This window comes from Pteropus medius, unplaced genomic scaffold (genome assembly GCF_902729225.1).
Source record: "Pteropus medius unplaced genomic scaffold, Ma_sr-lr_union100, whole genome shotgun sequence".
NCBI classification, from domain to species: domain Eukaryota; kingdom Metazoa; phylum Chordata; class Mammalia; order Chiroptera; family Pteropodidae; genus Pteropus; species Pteropus medius.
This window is the reverse complement of record NW_024346065.1, coordinates 3716197-3735084: the sequence shown is the minus strand read 5'-3', so window position 1 is coordinate 3735084 and position 18888 is coordinate 3716197. Positions and strand designations below refer to the sequence as shown.

At 40.7% G+C, this 18888-nt stretch overlaps 1 protein-coding gene across 1 annotated transcript in view; it reads right to left on the bottom strand.

Annotated features, from left to right (window-relative positions):
• Positions 1 to 8450: 8450 nt before the first annotated feature.
• SLC39A9 (solute carrier family 39 member 9) overlaps positions 8451 to 18888 on the bottom strand; it is a 36916-nt gene continuing 26478 nt past the window's right edge. The window contains exons 4-7 of the mRNA XM_039875354.1: positions 16079 to 16147; positions 14938 to 15023; positions 14301 to 14435; positions 8451 to 12451 (exon numbers count right to left, since the gene is read on the bottom strand). Coding sequence (XP_039731288.1) covers positions 12221 to 12451; positions 14301 to 14435; positions 14938 to 15023; positions 16079 to 16147 — 521 coding nt within the window. The 3' untranslated portion in view covers positions 8451 to 12220. The remainder of the gene's footprint in view (positions 12452 to 14300; positions 14436 to 14937; positions 15024 to 16078; positions 16148 to 18888) is intronic.

Here is an 18888-nt window from a genome sequence, read left to right as displayed (position 1 = left end):
TTTCTCACCGGGATCAGATTTCTTTTCCCCGAACTTGGCTGTCTGCGTCGGCATTTGGCAATCAGTGCCTAGCTCGAACTGTCAGGGCACTTGCTGTCTGTGATTTATCTGCGCGCCTGGCCCTGGGGCCCAGCGCTCCATCCACTTCCGCTCCTGTGGGCGGCTCCAGGTGACCGTCTCACTTTCTGGCCGGGGCAGACGTCTGTCCTGTCCCTGGGGACCGCCCGCGGGAAGGCGGTATTCGTACTGCCGCCTGCTGACACCGCTCCAAAGGCAAGGAAGTGAGTTTGCGCAGGAAGAAGCTGCGGGTCAGACCACGCCGCAGTCATCCTTTCCAAGCTGAGGAGCCGCAGACCATCTCCGGGCAGTCAAGAGTCACCGGCGCCCTTGGGAAAATCACTCCCCCTCTCAGGGTCTCTGATTCCTCGAATGTTAAAGAAGTCCTAATGAAACAGAAGTTTGCAAATGGGTAGCCTGAGAGCCAAATCTGATTATAGATAAACTTTATTAACTTGTCTAAGTAAAAAAAAAAAGAAGTATAATTAATATATGATAAAATGCACAGAACTTAAGTATTCATTTAATGAAGTTTATCTGATGAATGTATACAGAGTAACCGCCACCCAGAAGCAAGATGCAGAACATTTTCATCACCCCAGAAAGTTCTCTCATGTTCCTGTCTAGTCAACTCCTCATCCCTTACTCCTTCCCAGGCAACCACTTTGATTCTTAACATTTGCGTGACTTTTTCAAAATTTAAAATCTTAATGCCTAAAATGTCATTCTCTGTAGAGCCACCGTCCTTTGCTCAGCCGGCTTCCTTCACTTATTGCCTGACTGGCTCCTCCTTGTAGGCATCTGAGTTTGTATCCTCACTAGATGCTTCCTCAGGCCTTCCCAGGACTAACATTTTATGAGTCTAGTTAAGAAAGACCTCCTAAAGGGCTCCATGCACCCTGACCCCCTAACCAACTTTGTGATTTCCAAGCCCAAGGCAGCATCCCCTTGTTGATTTCTACCCAAAGAGACCCATCTGAACTCCCTTGTGCCCCTCATGTCACATGTGCCCCTGAAGAACATCTGAGGCTCAGCATTAACGCAAGGCTTAGGGTCTGGGTCCATAGTGGGAGGAGACTGAACTAGGAAGATGATGAGAGCTGGTGGATAGAGTATAAAGTGGACATTTCACACGCGTTTGGCTATTTTTGACACATGTTCTAATGCTGGGGAAATTTCCCACTTTGGGAGCCCTGCTTTCCCCAGTTAAAAGCTTGAAAATTTGTGTTAGAAGCCTGTGGTATGAAGTTCACCAGTCAGGGAACCAGGACAGGACTTTGAGTTGCAGATGACATGAGGAAAAAGCGTGTCTACACATCAGTTTTCTCAAGGGAAATCAGTACCAAAGGCATCTAACTTGGTTTGTGGTAAGCTGTGGCTACAAGATTGCATTCCCAGTGCAGCAAGCAGCATTTGCACTGGCTGCAGTGACGGTCACGAGTAGGTAGGCTCCTGGCTGCACACAGATGGCAGCATCAAGTGCTCTGTGGCAGAAGTAGCTTCCACAGCATGGTTTTAGGTAGCATTCCAGGAAGATTCACCTCTGGTCAGGCCTGGTTCTCTAGCTCTGCCAATATCTTTTTAATTATTTTCTGCTTAATCAGGTCAGTACCAGCTTTGGCTGTGTGTGATGAAAGACTAGTCATGAGCTCGTGAGCCATAGGTGGGAGAAAGGCAGGATACCTGGAAAAATAATTCTTCAGGAAGTCCTTCCCAAGAAGAAGGGCTGGGTGAGCACAGATGTTTCCTGGGATTCGGTGTCTTCAATGGAAGAAATAGAATACAAGTTTCTTCAGTGGCAAAGACAAATCAATCTTTGCCCATCCCCTCTGTGAACATACTATAACTAATGGCAAATGGAAAGACTGCCCTGAGGCAAACAGCATGTGTTTGATGAACCACTAGATACTTAAGGGGCTTCTGCTTCATTCAACTAAGCAGCTCAATTCATGCTAAGTCAGCCTTGGGAGAAGAGGTTTCTGCTTTCATTGTGCTCTCCGTCCCAGCTGGTGGGAGTGCCGAATGCCTGATAGTTCTGCAGAAGACAAAACAAGCTAGGTGCCAATCCAGTACCCCAGACCAAGTGTGGGCCAGGGCTGCCCAACCTTATCAGGAACTAAGACCAGTCAGGGACAGAAACTCAGGGTCCTGAGAGCCCCACACGCTGAAACACAGAGCTGATGTTCTAAATATATTATTTACATCTTATCTATTTTCACTTAATTTTTGAAACGGTCCCAATGAAGTACGTATTACTTTTAGTTTTCCACACGAGAAAAATGAAGTTAAAAAATGGTGTCTACCTAAGGTCACTCAGCTAGTCACTTCTTGGAACATGACAGACCCTCAAATATGTGTTAAGTGAAGGAAAGTAGCAGGATCAAGATAGAGTTACTTGATTTGGTCTGAATCCTAAGCCTACACCCGTCACACTGCAGCACAGTACCATGTGAATTTCAGTCTGGGAAAATGCTAGCCATCTCTTTCAGTTTTTCTCTTTTTGTCTAGGAATTTCTCTCAATTGCCAACTCACCTAAGGTTCTAAGTTCTTGCAGAATTGAAGACTCAATTCTACTTGGACTGTAATATCCCAGCTGTGTGTAGGGACAGACTCCTAATAATAATGAGCACACATTTTATTTTTCTTGTAGTTTTTATTTTCTCCCCAGCTTTATTGAGATATGGTTGAAAATAAAAATTGTATATATTTAGGTTGTACAACGTGATTTTTTAAGTGTGCAACGTGATGAGTTAATACACGTATACATTGGAAAATGCTTACCATAATCAGATTAGTTAACACATCCATCAACTCGGCTATTTATTTATTTGTTTGTTTGTTTGTTTGTTTTTGGTGTCTGTGTGAACATTCAAGTTCTACTTTCTTAGCAAATTTCAAGTATACAATATAGTATTATTAACTGTATGTTATATCCCCAGAACTTATAACCGAAAGCTAGTAGCCTTTGACCAACATCTCTCCATTGTGGTTTTGATTTGCATTTCCCTGATGATTAGTAATGTTGAGCACCTTTTCGTGCACCTGTTGGCCACCTGTATGTCTTTGGAAATATGCCTATTCAGGTACTTTGCCCATTTTCCAATCAGGTTATTTATTTTTTTGCTACTGAGTTGTATGAGTTTCTTATATATTTTAGATATAAACCCCTTATCAGATAAATGGTTTGCAAATATTTTCTCCCATTCTGTAGGTTTTTTCACTTTGTTTCCTTTACTGTACAAAAGAACATATATTTTCATAATGTTACTTTTGTCCATAATCTGCAGACTCCTGTGACAGTATATCATTCTTCCATGAAACAGGTATTAGCCATTTAATAAAACAGGTATTATTAGCTATAATGGCCAATCTATATGACTAACCTGGAGCAGTTAAATGTGTGAGTACTTACTGGGATCCAGCTCTCTGATCTTACACTTCGAATAGTCTTTCTTAACCCACTCCAGCCAGGAATGGGCAGGAAGACATTCTCAGACAGGAAACAGTGACAAGAGTCTCCCTGGAGTCACATCTTGATTGGGCTTCAAAAGCTCCCAACAACCTGGACAAAAGTGTCTCTTCCCACAGTACAACCTCCTCAGTTCCCAGCCGTCTTCTGTCCCTGACCCCACTCTCACGTGGGTAGACCACACTGGGGTCAAGTGAGAGACCCAGGAATGCTCCTATTCTAGGTTCCCTGAGCTTTCCTTGCACACGTGACAGTCTGATGGTTGGGCTCAGCACAAGTATTCCTATCTGGCCAGGAAGCAGAAGAGGTATAAAGGTCTGGGCTTTAAGCCAGGCCCCGTCGCAGCACCAAATCTCTTCCATGGAAACTCTTTCCCTCCTCTGACTTTAATTCCATCAGGCAGGCTCCTCTCCTGGATACCACAGGGGAGTTCAGCTGAAACTATACCCTCTTCGTGGTTCCCGTGGACCTCTGCCCATCCTTCCATTCTAGTACCTTGTTTAGAGTTTTTCTCTATGTGTTTACGTCTCTTCCAGACTGAGCTCCTTGAGGATAGAGTGCAGGGCATGTAATATGTGCTAAACAAATACTGAATTGATTTTTCTTCACTTGGCCTCTGTTCGGGTGCTGCATATTCTTGTTTCAGTTTGCCAGCCAAATGGAGACTGCCCTCTCAGGCCCTCAGCTTTCCCTCGTCTATAAAACAGTCTGTGGGGTGACTGAAAATCTTTAGATGGTAGACTTGTCACCTACTTTTCATGTTGATAGGTTTAAGTCCAGCTCTGCCATTAGCTGTGTGAACAAAGGACAATCACCAGACCTCTCTGGGCCTCCCAACTTGCCTCATATAGACCTTCCCTTCCACTTGGACTATGCAATAGTCTTTTCAAATGACTCTCCCATCCACAGCAGGACTCCCCAAGGAATCCCCACTCACCACCATCATCCATGTGATCTTTTCAAGGCCCGAAGCTGATCATGTGTGTCTCCATCTTAAAGCCATTGGTGAGGTCTCCCTTCCTTTGACTCCAGCTCTCAACTCCTGAGCTTTGACTATAATACCCTCCACGATCTGGTCCTGACCTATTGTCCAGGCTCACCCCCCGTCACTCCCCGTCCCTAATATTCTGAGAAGCCACCATGCTCTTTCACATCTTTTCACTTGTTGTTCCCTCAGCCTAGAATGCTTTTCTTCTTATCTTCTCAAAATCTTACTTCAAGATTCAGCTCAAATGACTCTTGGGTGAAGGCTTTCCTGCTGCCACTATTTCTTCTGAGGATTAAAACACATCTCTTTTTGAACTGTAATGGACCTGAGAGGGAGGGCGGTGGGGTAGAGGGCACCATGTGCAGGTTCAAAGCCAGTAGGCCAAAGGAGTAAGGGGGAGAAAAGGAGAGCATGTGTGCGCACAGACTGACTGCCCTATCTCGGGCAGTCCTCCCTTGGAGATGTCCTGAGACTAGAGTCCCTTGCACTAGTTTTCTTCTTATCGGCAGGGGCAGCCTCTTGCTAGGCTTCTGACCTCTCTGCCCAACAACCACTCACACCCGAGGTTGCCAAGAAATGTTTCTGAAGGTGGCCCAAGGACCTTGCTGCCCTGCCTGCCATTCCACAGCATTCCCACGGCCTCTCAGCATCCAACACCTATCATCATTAAGGTATTCAGTGCTCCCCCTCGTGGGTGATGTGCAGATTAAAATGTATACATTCATTTGGCTTTTAACAGCAAGTATATTTCTTTTCTGTGGGGGAGAGGGGATGTGTTCAGTCTGGCCAATAAGCCGAAAGCCATTTGTTGTTACCGTGTCACACACTCTCCCAGAATGTCTGAGGAAAGGCCAGGGTGCTGGTTTCACATCTAGAACAGAATTAGCAAATCATTGGACCAGATGCCAGGGATTTGGCACCAGTGTTAGCTCCATCTTTGCCCAAGGTCTAAATTACTTTGAAACCCTCATGGCTTCATATATTAAAAAGGGGCCCTTTCAACTCTCAGCATGCACTATCCTTGCGATATTTTTTCCAGGTTAAATAGCATGTTCTTTTCTGGTTTCTCAAAGTACAGGGCAGGGCGAATGTGGGGACAAAAGAGAGCGTAATGTAAGTTCTACTCACATTCATGTGCCTCTCCCATTCCCACCCTCCGCCCTCAGCCCAGGAAAGACCCGTCACACAGGGGCTAGAGAGCTGGAAGCAAACTAGAGGTAGAGGGTGGAGGCTTTGCGGAGACTGTGATAATACAGAGGAAGATAGTAGGAGGGGAAACTTCCTCTTCCAGGGTGTGTCCCTTAAATATAGGAGAGCAGATGATACAGGAGTGTTGGGAAGGGAGAAGCAAAGGATAGCAGGAAGACTGGGCACCCCTCCCAGGCCAGGTCAGGTCCTCTGTATACAACTATGACACAGATATTCAGAAGTGGAATGAAGGGAGTCCTTGGGCCCTAGCCAGGAAGTGGGGGAGACGAGCAGGGATGAGGGAGGGGAAATGTCACCAAGCAACACCTCAAAGTACCAGAGGAGCCACTGCGGGGCAAAGATCTGGAAACTGCAGGCTACCACATCCAAGAGTCATCCGTGTGCAGGCAGGAACCCAGAGGCCAGCCAAGATGGCACCAGGAATTGCTAGGCCTAATTATCTGTACAATTTTAAATCTGGAAGCTTAGAAGTCATCTAGGGGACTGAGTGTCTTGCACACCTCTGGCCTCCCCTCTCCTTCAGCCTTGGCCCATGCAGGTCTTCCCGCTCAGAGAACCTTTCCCACCTTCGTCACTAGCTCAGTCCGCTCAGCCTTTGAATTCAGCTCAGGTCTCATCTCCCTCTAGACCTTCTCCCTGAAACCCCCACTCTGTGTTCCTTGCCCCCACGTGTTCTCTGAGCAGCCTGTGCTTCCTTGTCTCCCAGTACTTACTGCACTATCAGCAATTGTGTTTTCTGGTTTGAATCCCTCACTGAACCGCAAACTCTTTAAGGACTGGCCTTACCCTTACTCCGTTTTGTACACTCAGCACCTAAGAGTGCCCGGTCCACAGGAAGGGCTCAATTAACTAGGAAGAGGTGAATAATAAGTGGAGAAGAGGCAGTGTTCAGCTTACTTCCCATTCTACCCTCTGGAAAATGTAGGATATATGCCCTCCTGCTCCTGACAGCCTTTGAGTATTTAATGATGGTTATCAAATTCTGTCCCCCAAGAGCCTCCAGACATAGGTAAACAGTCTAGTTCCTTCCACACCTCCTCCAACATCCTGGCTTTCCATCCCCTCTCCACTGGGCTCCCTCGTCCGGTGATGCTTGAATGTCAGGATCCTTCTGTAAATGAGGCCACCAGAGTGGGACACACACTTTCATACACATTCCTATCCAATATTTGTAAAACTGGGCAGTGGCTAACACTGCAACAGAAATCGGTAGCTGAGCCAGAAATGGGATCCGAATGTTCAGATCCCCAAATCAGTCACACAGTACTTTACTAAAGTTAGTACTGGATTAGTAACCTAAACCCAGTTAATTTTCCACCTGTATACTCAGTCCCATGTCTTTTTTGACTCCCAACCTTGTTGCTAATTCCCAAGCAGCCCTCACCCCAATGTGAGACGAAGGCGGAGCTACACGTAAGGCCAGCAGCTGGTTCTGCCAGGAATCAGGGCAGCAGCTGGTGGAGGGGGTGGGGGGAGCACGGATTAGGAAAAGAGTGCCCCCTCAGGGCAGATCAATTAATTTAACACATATATACTATTGAGAGCCTAGCTTCCTGGAGTTGATATTTTAGTGGGGAAGAGAGACAAAGTAAAGACATATTGCGAAGCAGATTAAAACGGTAATCAGTGCTATAGAAAAAGAAATAGAACAGCGTGGGGGTGGGGTGGGGTGGGAGGGCAGAATACAATTCTAAATAGGGCAGAACAGGAGGCCTAATGGAAGGAGACTGTGGATCAAGACCTGAAGGAGGAGACGGAGCTGAGGGAAGGGCTTTCTAGACATAGGCACAAGACACGAGGTTGCTTATTTCTTACATTATAGAAACCGGATTGTGGGATGCAGCTCTAGCTTAGAATTAGAAACAAAATAAGGATTGCCAGCCATTTGGGCTAAACCTACATACTATATATACATTTTGATCTCAAGGCAGTAGGAAGCCTTATTAATGCCAGCTTCCTAAGATTTCGATGGCCACTGCTCAAGGCAAAGGAGGGATGTAGGCACTTCACCTGAAGGCTTCTGGCAGGAAATGTGAATACACGTCCTTTTTGCCTATTTTCTTCATGATGAGGAGAGGTTTTCAGAAAACATGTAATACTCTAGGCACAACCTTTGTAACTTGCTGTAGCACATGTGAAACCTAAAGAAAAAGCAGCACAAAGTGGACTAGTAATAAATGAAATCTAATGACTAAACATACAAACTCTATATTTAAGTGATATATTACTGTGTATAATGCTTATCTAAATATGTTTAAAAATGAGCTCCAGTACTAAAGTCCACAAAGGGAGAAAACATTGATCAAATTTACAAACTGCATTTTTATATAAATCTCTATTCCCAGGGTCAGTTGTCAACAGCCTTTATGTACTCCTATAGCAACTCTGCCCTTGCGATGAATCCCGTAACTGGGATCCATTGCCTGCTTCTCTTTTCTGGAGTAGACAGCTACCTTCATAAAGAATATATGCTAACGACAATGGCAAAGCAAAAAAACCATCAACAAATTGGTATCTTTAGGGGCAGATGGCGTGTTCGGTTCTTAATCTCCTCTCCTCCTTTCCTTCCCTCCCTCTCTAAAGGATGTGCACATAGTGGTACATCTTTCCTCTGCCTTTCAGAGCTTTTCACTGTCTTTTCTGATGTTCAAGTGTGGGTCAAGTCTGGTCACCAAACAGAAAAAACAAATTGCCGAGAAAATAAGTAATGAGTCACTCACATAAGGTATGCACTAATAAAAATTTATTATCATAAAACAAATCAGAAAACAGCAAAAAAATTCTTTTAACCATTCACAATTTAAGTGGAAAGAGACAAAATTATAAGGCAGCCATCCATGGAATGATTTCATGTTTACAAAGGATCCAGAAAAAGGGACATTTAAAATCACTGTTCAGGCTACTGAACCAGGGGAACTGCAGTGTTATCCCGTGAGACTTCCAATTTGCTACAAGATGCTTTCAGAAATAAGGTCAAAACTAATCTTCTTGTATTAGGCTGAGCATATCTAGAGAATTCCTAATGGATGTCTAGTCCTTTCCTACAAGTCACAAATTTCCCTCAGGTCTCCTCAGGTGAATCTAGAGGTCTCGTGTACAAAGGGGCCACATCATTGGTTTTAATTTTATAGCATCTTCAATAGTGCTCTTTGGGTGATGTGGACCACTCTGTAGTGAGCAGAAATTTTCCAATGCAAGGAAGGTTCCCCTAAAGAACACCTTCAGAGGATTTTCACCTGACACTGTAGCAGTTTGGGGTGAATCTGGTCATTATTCTTGATCTCCCAAGGGGCCCAGGAGCCCTAAAAGCAGGAATGTTCTTTGGGGGCTTGTGCTATTAACATACAGTTTCTGTGTTCAGTACTTCACTACCACGTGTCTGAGGGGCTTAATACACTCCAATGCTGGTGTGTCCTCCCAGTTCTAATCCCTGAAAGACAGAAAAACCAGGCAGTGACACTTAGAAGTAGGCCAGTAAAAAAACATATTTTCTTCTTTCTACAAAGAACTGACCACTCAAAATGGCCACCTCTCTTTTTTTCTAATAATTCAAAACATAGAAATAGGGCTAACTCGGCTGTTTTGAACAGGGAACTAAAAGGCAATTGGGGGCGTGGGAAGAAAGAAGATATAGCCTCTGTAGGTGGTACTGTTTCCAACTCTACACACCAGTGCAGAACTTTTGCTGAAAAAAAGAAGTTTGGCAGTAGCATGCACAGGAAAACTGCCAGACCTGGAACACTGCTGCTTCAGGGAAATAGAAACTGATAAGCAATTCACTGAAGAATAAGTGAAGGGAATGGATCAGTAGTAGTTTTCAACTCAATTTGCCATTTATGAGAGTACTAGGAATCTGAAGAAAGTCTATCCCTACCAAGGAAAAGGAGCCAAATTGCAATTAAGATTAACTTTGGTTATAAGGAAGGAAGGACCATGCTTTTCATCATCAATTGCATCTCTTTGGTAGCAAATAATTCCACCTGTAATCATGGCAGCAACTTAAGTATTGCCAATGTTTTCAAATGTGTGAGAGCATTAAGGCATCCACATCTGAGGAGGCAGTTTTAAATAAGAGGAAAACAGAACTGAAATATGCCAATAAGTAACTGTTGATATGGCCTCTCCTGGGACAATGCCCACCACAAGCAAGTTCTTCCCTCAGTGTAGGAAGCCTCTGCCATGCTGCTCAGTTCCCTGCTGCCTGAAGATGCATTTGAGCCCTATAAAGTTAGTATGGCTATTTCTGCCTGCTGATCAGGAGAGAAATGAGTAGTTCCTGATGCAGCAGCTTTAAAATCTGGGAAAGCCCATAGCTTCTGAGAGCTGATGGGCCTTGGAAGGTTTGCCTGTTAATGTGAAGTCCAGAGGGGAAGGCAAATTTGGAAATTAGATGGTTCAATCCTTGCCAGAGTTCAAAGCCCTACCCAGCAAGATATTCTAGCTAAACTTGTAAGTGTGATGTCAAGGCACTGCTGTAAGAGGCTTTGGCCAGCAGAAAAATTTCTCATCATTGCACACAACAATATGATAGAAAGTGCTACTATCCAAACCAAACCAGACTGACATTAAAATGTGCTATTCATTTATCAGAGTAAATTTCCAGGGAGAATCAAAGCAACAACGTCACTTTGAAGGACCAGATGAAACCCCGTGACTCTCATAAGTCAGAGTTGTTATCAGGAAAGTCACTGATACTTTCTATACTGTACCTTCTGTTGGTTTTAATATTGTATGCAATGATTGCCAGCCACTATACAAAACCAAATCTTATTTATGCTACTTTGGTCTACAGCCAGTAGAGGGCTCTCAAGTTCTATTTCCACAGCTGCTGACTCAGTGACAAATCTAGAAAGAAAATAAAGAAATCACAGGCATGCTGGCATATGCATCATATAAAACATTTTACAAACTCCTAAATCCACTGCCCTGAAGAAGTCTTGGTTCTCTCTCTGTGTACTGTGTTTTTGAAATGGTACAGAAAATCAAAATAAATTAATAATACAATATTATACGCTTATTTAATAACACAAGGTTTACAGGGATTTTGGCAAATATAGAAAAATCATCCTAGTCTGTTAAACATTTTTACTATCTCAATTGTTTAAGTTACCAGAATATTAGTGATTGTGTCATCTCATATATGAGGAAGTGATATTTTAAGGGCTTAACAAAGCTGCACTTGACACAAAGGTAACTTCACTGAAGGGAATAAAGAACAGAGGCAATATTATTATCATCATCACAGTTCAAGAAGTGGTTGTCCTGCTGAAAACTCAACTCACAAATATTAATATCGCCACCAGCAGTAAGCAACAAATTGTAGGGAGGAGGGGCTTGAGGGAAAAGTTAGGATAAAAGCATGGAAAAGATGAAGAGACAAAAGACATGATTTCAATAAGATTTAAATGAACAGGCAAACACCCCATTTGTGTTAATCTTGACTTTCTTCACTGCTACAGGTGCTTATGTGACACTGACCTAGCACTCCCAAAGGGACGCCAAGTATTTTGCCAGAGGGACTGCTGGTCTGCTAAGATAAATACTTAAAAAGAAAAAAACCCGACAACACAGGTTTTGGTAATCTTACTTTAAAAAAGGTTATTACAAAGATGTCAGTAACTATCCAAATTCACTTAAAATTTAACCTCGCTTAATTTCCAAAGATACTTTGGGATCTGACTGTTCTTGAAGGAAAGCCTAGGCCTGAACCTACTAGAACTTGGTTCCTCTATAAGAATGTGTTGGAGGCAGGTGTTCTGCAAAGGAGAACTTGAAAAGAAATGCTACTAAATACCAGTCACCTCTTGAGAAGCTAGTCCACTTGTGTTGCCTCATTTGGTGAACGGCAGGCTCTCTTCAAAGAGGCACGTGCAGAAGGTGTTAAAATCCTCCAGATGCCCCCTTTTCAGTGGATATCTCTCTCGAATATAAAGTCAACTTTCAATGTGTCTTGCCATCATTTTCCTGACTCTAGCCCCAAATTAACTACAGTTGCCTTTAGCATCTAAGACAGCGGGCATTATGACCTTCTACCAAGGCATGTGGCATAGATGCTAAAGCACCAGTCTTACACGGTGAGAACCACGTTAAAAACCAATGGATAAAGTGGCAGAGCCTCTAAACTAAGAGATTTAATTACAGAACACTGTACTGTCATAATTACTATTTCATTTTGAGTATAAAGTTCTCCACTTTTCCTTAAAACTGAATTCCACCTTCCCTGAGAATAGGGTTAAGAGAAACATCAAAACTCAAAATGCCCAGGGCCTTTTAAAAGACAACACAACGGAATGTCTATATCCAGTCGTAATGTGTTGTTTCTACTCTAAAAGCTTTCCATTACTCCAGGTTTTAATCTCACCTCCCTCTGAACTCTAGGAATACAGGTGGAGATGGGCGAGGTGAGACGAGAGACTGAGAAAGTGAGCAGCTGTCACGTGCTGGCTGTTCTCACTGGATGGCAAGCGGCCATGGACCGAAGTTGGAACCTGAACACTTAATGCTGGTGTCCTACTGACAGGATGAGTGGGATGAGGCAGCCCAGAACCAGGGCTGCCACCTCCAGGCGGCTGAGGCCTCTCCCTCCATTGGGGTCAGGTTTGTGACTGTGCCCCATTCCGCCCACCTCAGGGAGGACATGTACTGTGGCAACATAAAGAAATGTCCCGGCAGAGAAAAGCATGGCCACTCCTGTGGCATTGACCTCTGAAAGGGCTTCTTTACTGCTCTGTGAATTCAGAGAGAGAGAAAAGAAAAATTACGTCAAGTAAACTTCAGGATCAGGAAGAAGTCTCAATAAAAAAAAATCACTCAATAGTCACAACCGGTGTTATCTGGGACACTGGGGACATCTTGAGATCAGAGTAAATTTATGTTATTTATGGAAAGCTTCCAAATAAGGGTTTAAGACTATTGGTAATGAACACAACTGCTTTTCAAACAAACTTCAAATCTGGTTGAACAGGTTTGGCCTATATTATTCTTAAGATGGAATTCACAGCATTATTAATGCAGATATTAAAATTCATACATTTATTTGTTTAGGCTACTAATCTTAGTATTAATATTTAATACTAAGAAGGACCTATAGCCTGGTGCTTGCGATACAGTGGTAATCAAGGTGCAGTACCTACCCTCACAGAGCCGAGACACATCTCAAAAGCTAATCTTCACACAATTAATTTCAACTTTTTCTATTAAAAAAGTGGATTTATGGATTAAGACAATTAACATTTTAAGGAAAGAACATGCCATAAACCTAACTCCCACCTCCAGAATTATTCCTTCCTTTCAAAAGTTCTAAAAACTTATACTGGTTAATGAAGTGATAAATAGGATACTGTTTGAAACTATATATTGCTCATTGACTGAAAGACGATAAGGCTCTTCAGGTGAACAGAAAGGGGTTCGTAGCTCCTCATTTGTTAGCAATCCAGATCAATAAACTCTTGATTAACCATTCTTTAACCATCACATTTCTCATATATTCCTTTTAATACAAGTTTTACTATATCAAATATGAATCAAAAGACACTGAGAAGAATCAGTGCCCTTCAGAGAGAGAGTGGGGGAAAGCAGTTCCCATGAACCAGTCCTGAGTCAGTTTGGTTCTAAAATTTTCTTCCTGTTGCCTGCCAGGTGACATTTAAGTAAAATGGGGAGGGCTGCTGTGAAAAACTGCAGCCCCAGTAGACAGAATTATAAGGCATAGAAAGGTCCTTCTTGAATAGCAGGGTCTGAGCTGACAAATTCATGCCACTTCAGGTCTGAAGCTATGTTCAGTACAATGATAAAGAACTGGAGATAAATATATATTAAGTTTAGTTGGTATACAATATTATATTAATTTCAGGTATACAATACAGTGATTTGACATTCATATACCATACAATGTGATCACCTCACTAAGTGTAGTAACCATCCGCCACCATGCAAACTTATCACAGTATTATTGACTATATTCCTCCTCAACTTTTTCACCCATCCCCCTCACTTCCCTCGCCTCTGGCCACCACCAGTTTGTTCTCTGTGAGTCTGTTTTTGTTTTGTTTGTTCATTTGTTTTGTTTTGTTTTTAGATTCTAAGAGATTGGATATTTAATATTCGGTGATATGAGAGCTGGGAGTAGAAGAATCTGCGTCTTAAATGAACATATACATCTCAGCTCATTCCCTACTCTTCTCAAGGCTGCTGCATGCTTGTCACTTATACTTCAAGTTTCTACTTAAATATTAAATAGGTATTGCAACTTAATACATATCTGTCAAATAAAATTAGCATGTTGGTTAGGTTTAAGTTATATTATTTTAAATATCATGTATTTGTGCAAACATTTTTGAAAACTAATGGGAAAGAAGTTTTCAAATTAAATGAATAAGGAAATACTCAAAATTTATGAGGAAGATTGACTCGAAATTAAGACATTTATCTTTTACAAGTTTTTACTCCTAATTTTATCTTTCTTTAGTTTGAGGGAATAATTGAATTGAAAATTCAACATAAGAGACCATAAGTTCTAGTAGATCACAAAAGAATTAAACACTTGTCCAGATAAGCTAGGAATGAGTCAGATTTACCTTACTCAGTCCTAAGAATGTCACCAAAGACATGACTGGTGCTGCCAGTGCAAAGACCAGTAAGTGCTTTCTGATTCGATTCCGCTCTAGGCCAGCATGCATTAAGAAGGAAACCAGCCCAAAAGCAGCTGGTGCCTGAAAAAGAAAAATTATCCCTTATTATTACTCCAGAAGTGTGACTTGCTTCTACATTATGAAGTACATGTAATTTGACTAAATTTTCATACAAAAACACCCAAGCACAGTACTAAGACTGATTATGCCTTTTAGGAATTAAATGTTCTAATCTAAGAAAATATCATATTTGTATATGTGTGTGTTTCTTAGATAGTAGGAAAAGAGAAACAGTCAAGAAAAGAGCATAAGAAAAACATTTATAAACAAAAATTACTATAAAATATAAAAATCTGTAGAGAATACAAGTTTATGTATGTAATCATAAAAAATAAAACCCCTTCTAGTAAAAATTTAAGAAAATGATAGACAAAAACAATGACTTATTAAATTATTTAAAATAAACAGCAATTATGAAAATAACTAAAAGATTTTTCTCATTCCAGAAATATATTAATGACCAAAGAGAAATTTTAATGATGAATACATTCAATATTAAATCTTACACCAAAATTTTGCATACCTTATGTAGCATTATTGCCACAAACACAATTAACTGTACACTAGTCTGTGAAGTAGAAGCTGCTGCTCCCAGAGCGACTCCGTCAGCTAAATTTGAAAAAGGCAAAACATAAAACACTATAAACAACAACTATAATAGTGTAGTGGCTGAATGTGTGAGCTTCAAAGTCAAGTAGAGCTGGACTTGACTCTGGGAAGGTTACTTAAACTTTCTGAACTTTTGCCCTCTCATTTCTAAAATGGGTTCAATAAAGTATATATTCTTAGGGTTTTCATGAGGGTTAAATGATAACATATATAAAAAGTTTAGCACCTGGGGCAGAATATTTAATATGTCAGCTATTACTGTTGTTGTTATTAGAAAGAGTATGAAGCTCAAAAATTCACTGATTAATCAAATTTTAATAACAGAAATATTGAAGAATTTCAAAGGACGCATCTCTGCATCTTGCAGATGAAAAAACAAAGACACTAGAACTCTATAGATGATTTATATATAATGAGTAAATGCTGGTTGAATGGATGAATTCTGTTAGAAAAGCATGTGATACTAGAAAGGTCCAGATGATAGTGTGCCACCTTTCACAGTCTTTGTCAATGACAGAATCCTTCTACTCAGACTGGCTGCAGTCTACAGCCCACCTCTGCCTAAACTGACACTTCGGGTATATACTGGGCAGCAGGGCTGTTCAGTACAAAAGTGCTGAGGCCCTTTTCCAGATGGGATTCTTGGGCAGAGGTCAGAAAAATTTTCTTAAAGGGACAGATAGGAAATATTTTAGGCTTTGCCAGCCATTTGGTCTCTTGCAACTACTCAACTCGGCCATTATTGTGTGGAAGCAGGCACAGATAATATGTAAGCAAGTAGGCACGGCTATGTTCCGGTAAAACTTTATGTATGAACACTAAAATTTGAATTTTATGTAATTTTTACGTGCCATGAAATATTTTCAACCAGTAAAAAAACCATTGTTAGCTATAAACCCCTGACGCTGAATACACCAGGGCTTGAGCTTGTATTGGAGGACTTCATTAAGCAACCCTTTTCCTGAAGGCCAGCCCAAGAGCATTTCATGAGGATGGTCCCTGTGAAGTAAACACTGTCTTCTCACTGCGCAGCACAAAAGAAAGGGGTTCCCTACCTGCAGCATGGACGACCAGACCCAGTGTGGTGGTGATTTTGGAATTGCTAGGCCTTGCTGTTTCTGGATCTGAAGTAAAAATAAGCAAGGCAGCCATTAAGCAATGTGAAACAAGAGCTGTTAGAACACTGACCTGGAAGTGGAAGAATTCTTTGAAAGCTCTTAAAATAGTGGATTATTTTTCTTGCTTTTTTTCTTCTGCTTCTATCACTTAGAAGTTTCCCCCTGTCTTAAAGAGGTGGGCAGGAGGGAACTCTTCATTTGACTCAGCCTTTCCTGAACAGACAATGTATAAACCCCAGCTGCCTCATACCCCTCAACCTTCTACCTCTCCATGGAAAGTACTCTGTCTGTGGGCTCTGATCACTTCTCTCCAGACCATTCAAATTGTCATTGCCTACCTCATCTTCCTCAGCCTCCTCCTGAAACTTCATCTTTATTCTAACATTTGCCTTCCTCCATTTAAATTTGCCACCATCCTAACCTAAATTTTCATAAACTAAAACCTAAATTACAATAGGCTTCCAACTGGTTTCCCCTTCTTCTCATATCTTTGTAATCTAAACTCATCTTCTATGTCCTTGTCGGATTCACCTTTCTGAAACACTGCTCTTCTGATGTGTCTGTTAACCAGTTAAGAATATGATGCTTTTCATAGTCAGTCCAAACTGATCTATTCGGTAGGTTCTTAAGCCCTTTACCAACTGATATCTTTTTTTCCCACTATCCAGTCCAGTTAAAACCAGTTTCCTTTAACACTCTCTAACAAAATATTCTCATTCTCCTTTCCCCAAATCTCCTCACCCCTACTACTTGGCACATACTGAACTTTTCAGCTTGTCAATTCAAAACCTAGACATTATTCAAAGTCTGATTCTAGGACCACTTCCCTCAAGAAAAAAAGAAAGATTAATTCCAGTTCAAAACAACTCTCCCCTTGCTTAGAAACCTAGAGCTCTATGCACACAGTCTCTGCGTGAGGCTCCAGAGTTTCTACTGTATCACTACCTTAGATTTAGAAAACTATTTTCATTTAAATATGTCTTATATCCCCAGATTGACTGTAAACTACACAGAATTAAAATTTCTATCTCTCTATTTCTTTTTTATATTACTTATAGAATGTTAGCAGAGCACTGGCACCTAACAGTTGCTTAATAAATCCTTGTTGAAGAATGAAAAGTATTTATCTGTATCACATGAATACTACTGCTATTATAAGAAATATACAAGTAAAAATATCCAAACAATGTAAAGTTAAAAGAAGAGGACATCAAAATGCCAGGTGAAATGACAGATGGAAATTAGTCAAATAAATTCCAAGGAATTTAATCTTCTTGAGGAGCCCAGCGCAGAGAAGGAATGGTTTACAATGGAAAAAGCATATACAATAAAGTAACATTATCATTTTACCAATAAAATTTATCTTCTAATTAAAACCCTGCAAGGAAGGGAAGCTAAGGCCTCTAATCACTCTGAGACAACAAATATTTCAATATCACCCCACAATGGGAAGAACCATCGTATTACACTGTATAAAAAACTTGTTTTGGCTTTTCTTTATACACAGTTTTGTTATAATTAACATCTTAAAATTAAAGGCTTTAAAATTAGAACACAGTGTTTATAAATCTATCGGAAGACTGTAGAGTTGTCTCTCCATATTTATGGGGGATTGGTTCCAGATCTCCTCCCACCCTGCCGCAGATGCCCTAGTCCCTTACATGAAATGGTGTAGTATTTGCATAAAACCTAGGCATATCCTACTGTATACTTTAAATCATCTCTAGATTACTTCTAATACCTAATACAATGTAAATTTTATGTAAATACTTATTATACTGTTTTGTTTAGGGAATAATGACAAGAAAAAAAAGCCTCTACATATCTAGCACAGTCTTAACTACATAGTACATGTCAGCACAACGTAACATTTTCTTCAAATATTTTCTGCAGTTGGTTAAAATCATGGATGCTGAACCTACAGATACAGAGGGCCAACTGCACTTTAGCAAAAATTTAATAAATTAATTAACTTTTACTGATATTTAATAATATATAATACCCTGCACATAACACGTAAAACCAGGTCATCAGATACATGAAAGCCATCAAAAACAATGACTTCAGAGATGAAATAGAAGGAATAAAGTAACACAAAATGCATTTTAAATTGAAACTGTCAAGAATCGTGAGAAAAATATCACAGGTGACTATGGGTAACTATATAATGCAGTTGGAGTTGGATACCATCCAACAGAGGGTTCTTCTCATTTGCCATTTGGAATAAAGAACATGAATAGAAACCATGTACGCCTAATTCAATTTTTCAAGATAAGCCTTTGTTATTCAAAAAAAAAAACTATAGAGAAAAATAGTATTCAAGGAGATAAAAAAGACTTTCTAGATCAAGAGTATTTTTAATTTAAGTTTAACCTTATAATTTTTTAAAAGCTTTTATTTGGAAATAATTTTAAATCTTCAGAAAAATTATAATAGTTCAAAAACATTTATATACCCTTTTTTCAGAATGCCAATAACCTAACATTTTGTCCCATTTGCTTTATCATCTGTGCTCATGCTCCTTCTTTCTCTATGCATACCACACAAGCATACATACATATATACACTTTTTTCCATTTAAGAGTAAGTCACATATGTCATAAACTCTTTATTCCTAAATACTTCAGTGTGTATTTCCTAAGAGAAATGATATTTTATTCCGTAATCATGGTACAGTTACCAACTTCAGTAATTTTAACATTGATACTTTTTCTAATCTCTCTTGCAAATTCTAATATTTTCAATTG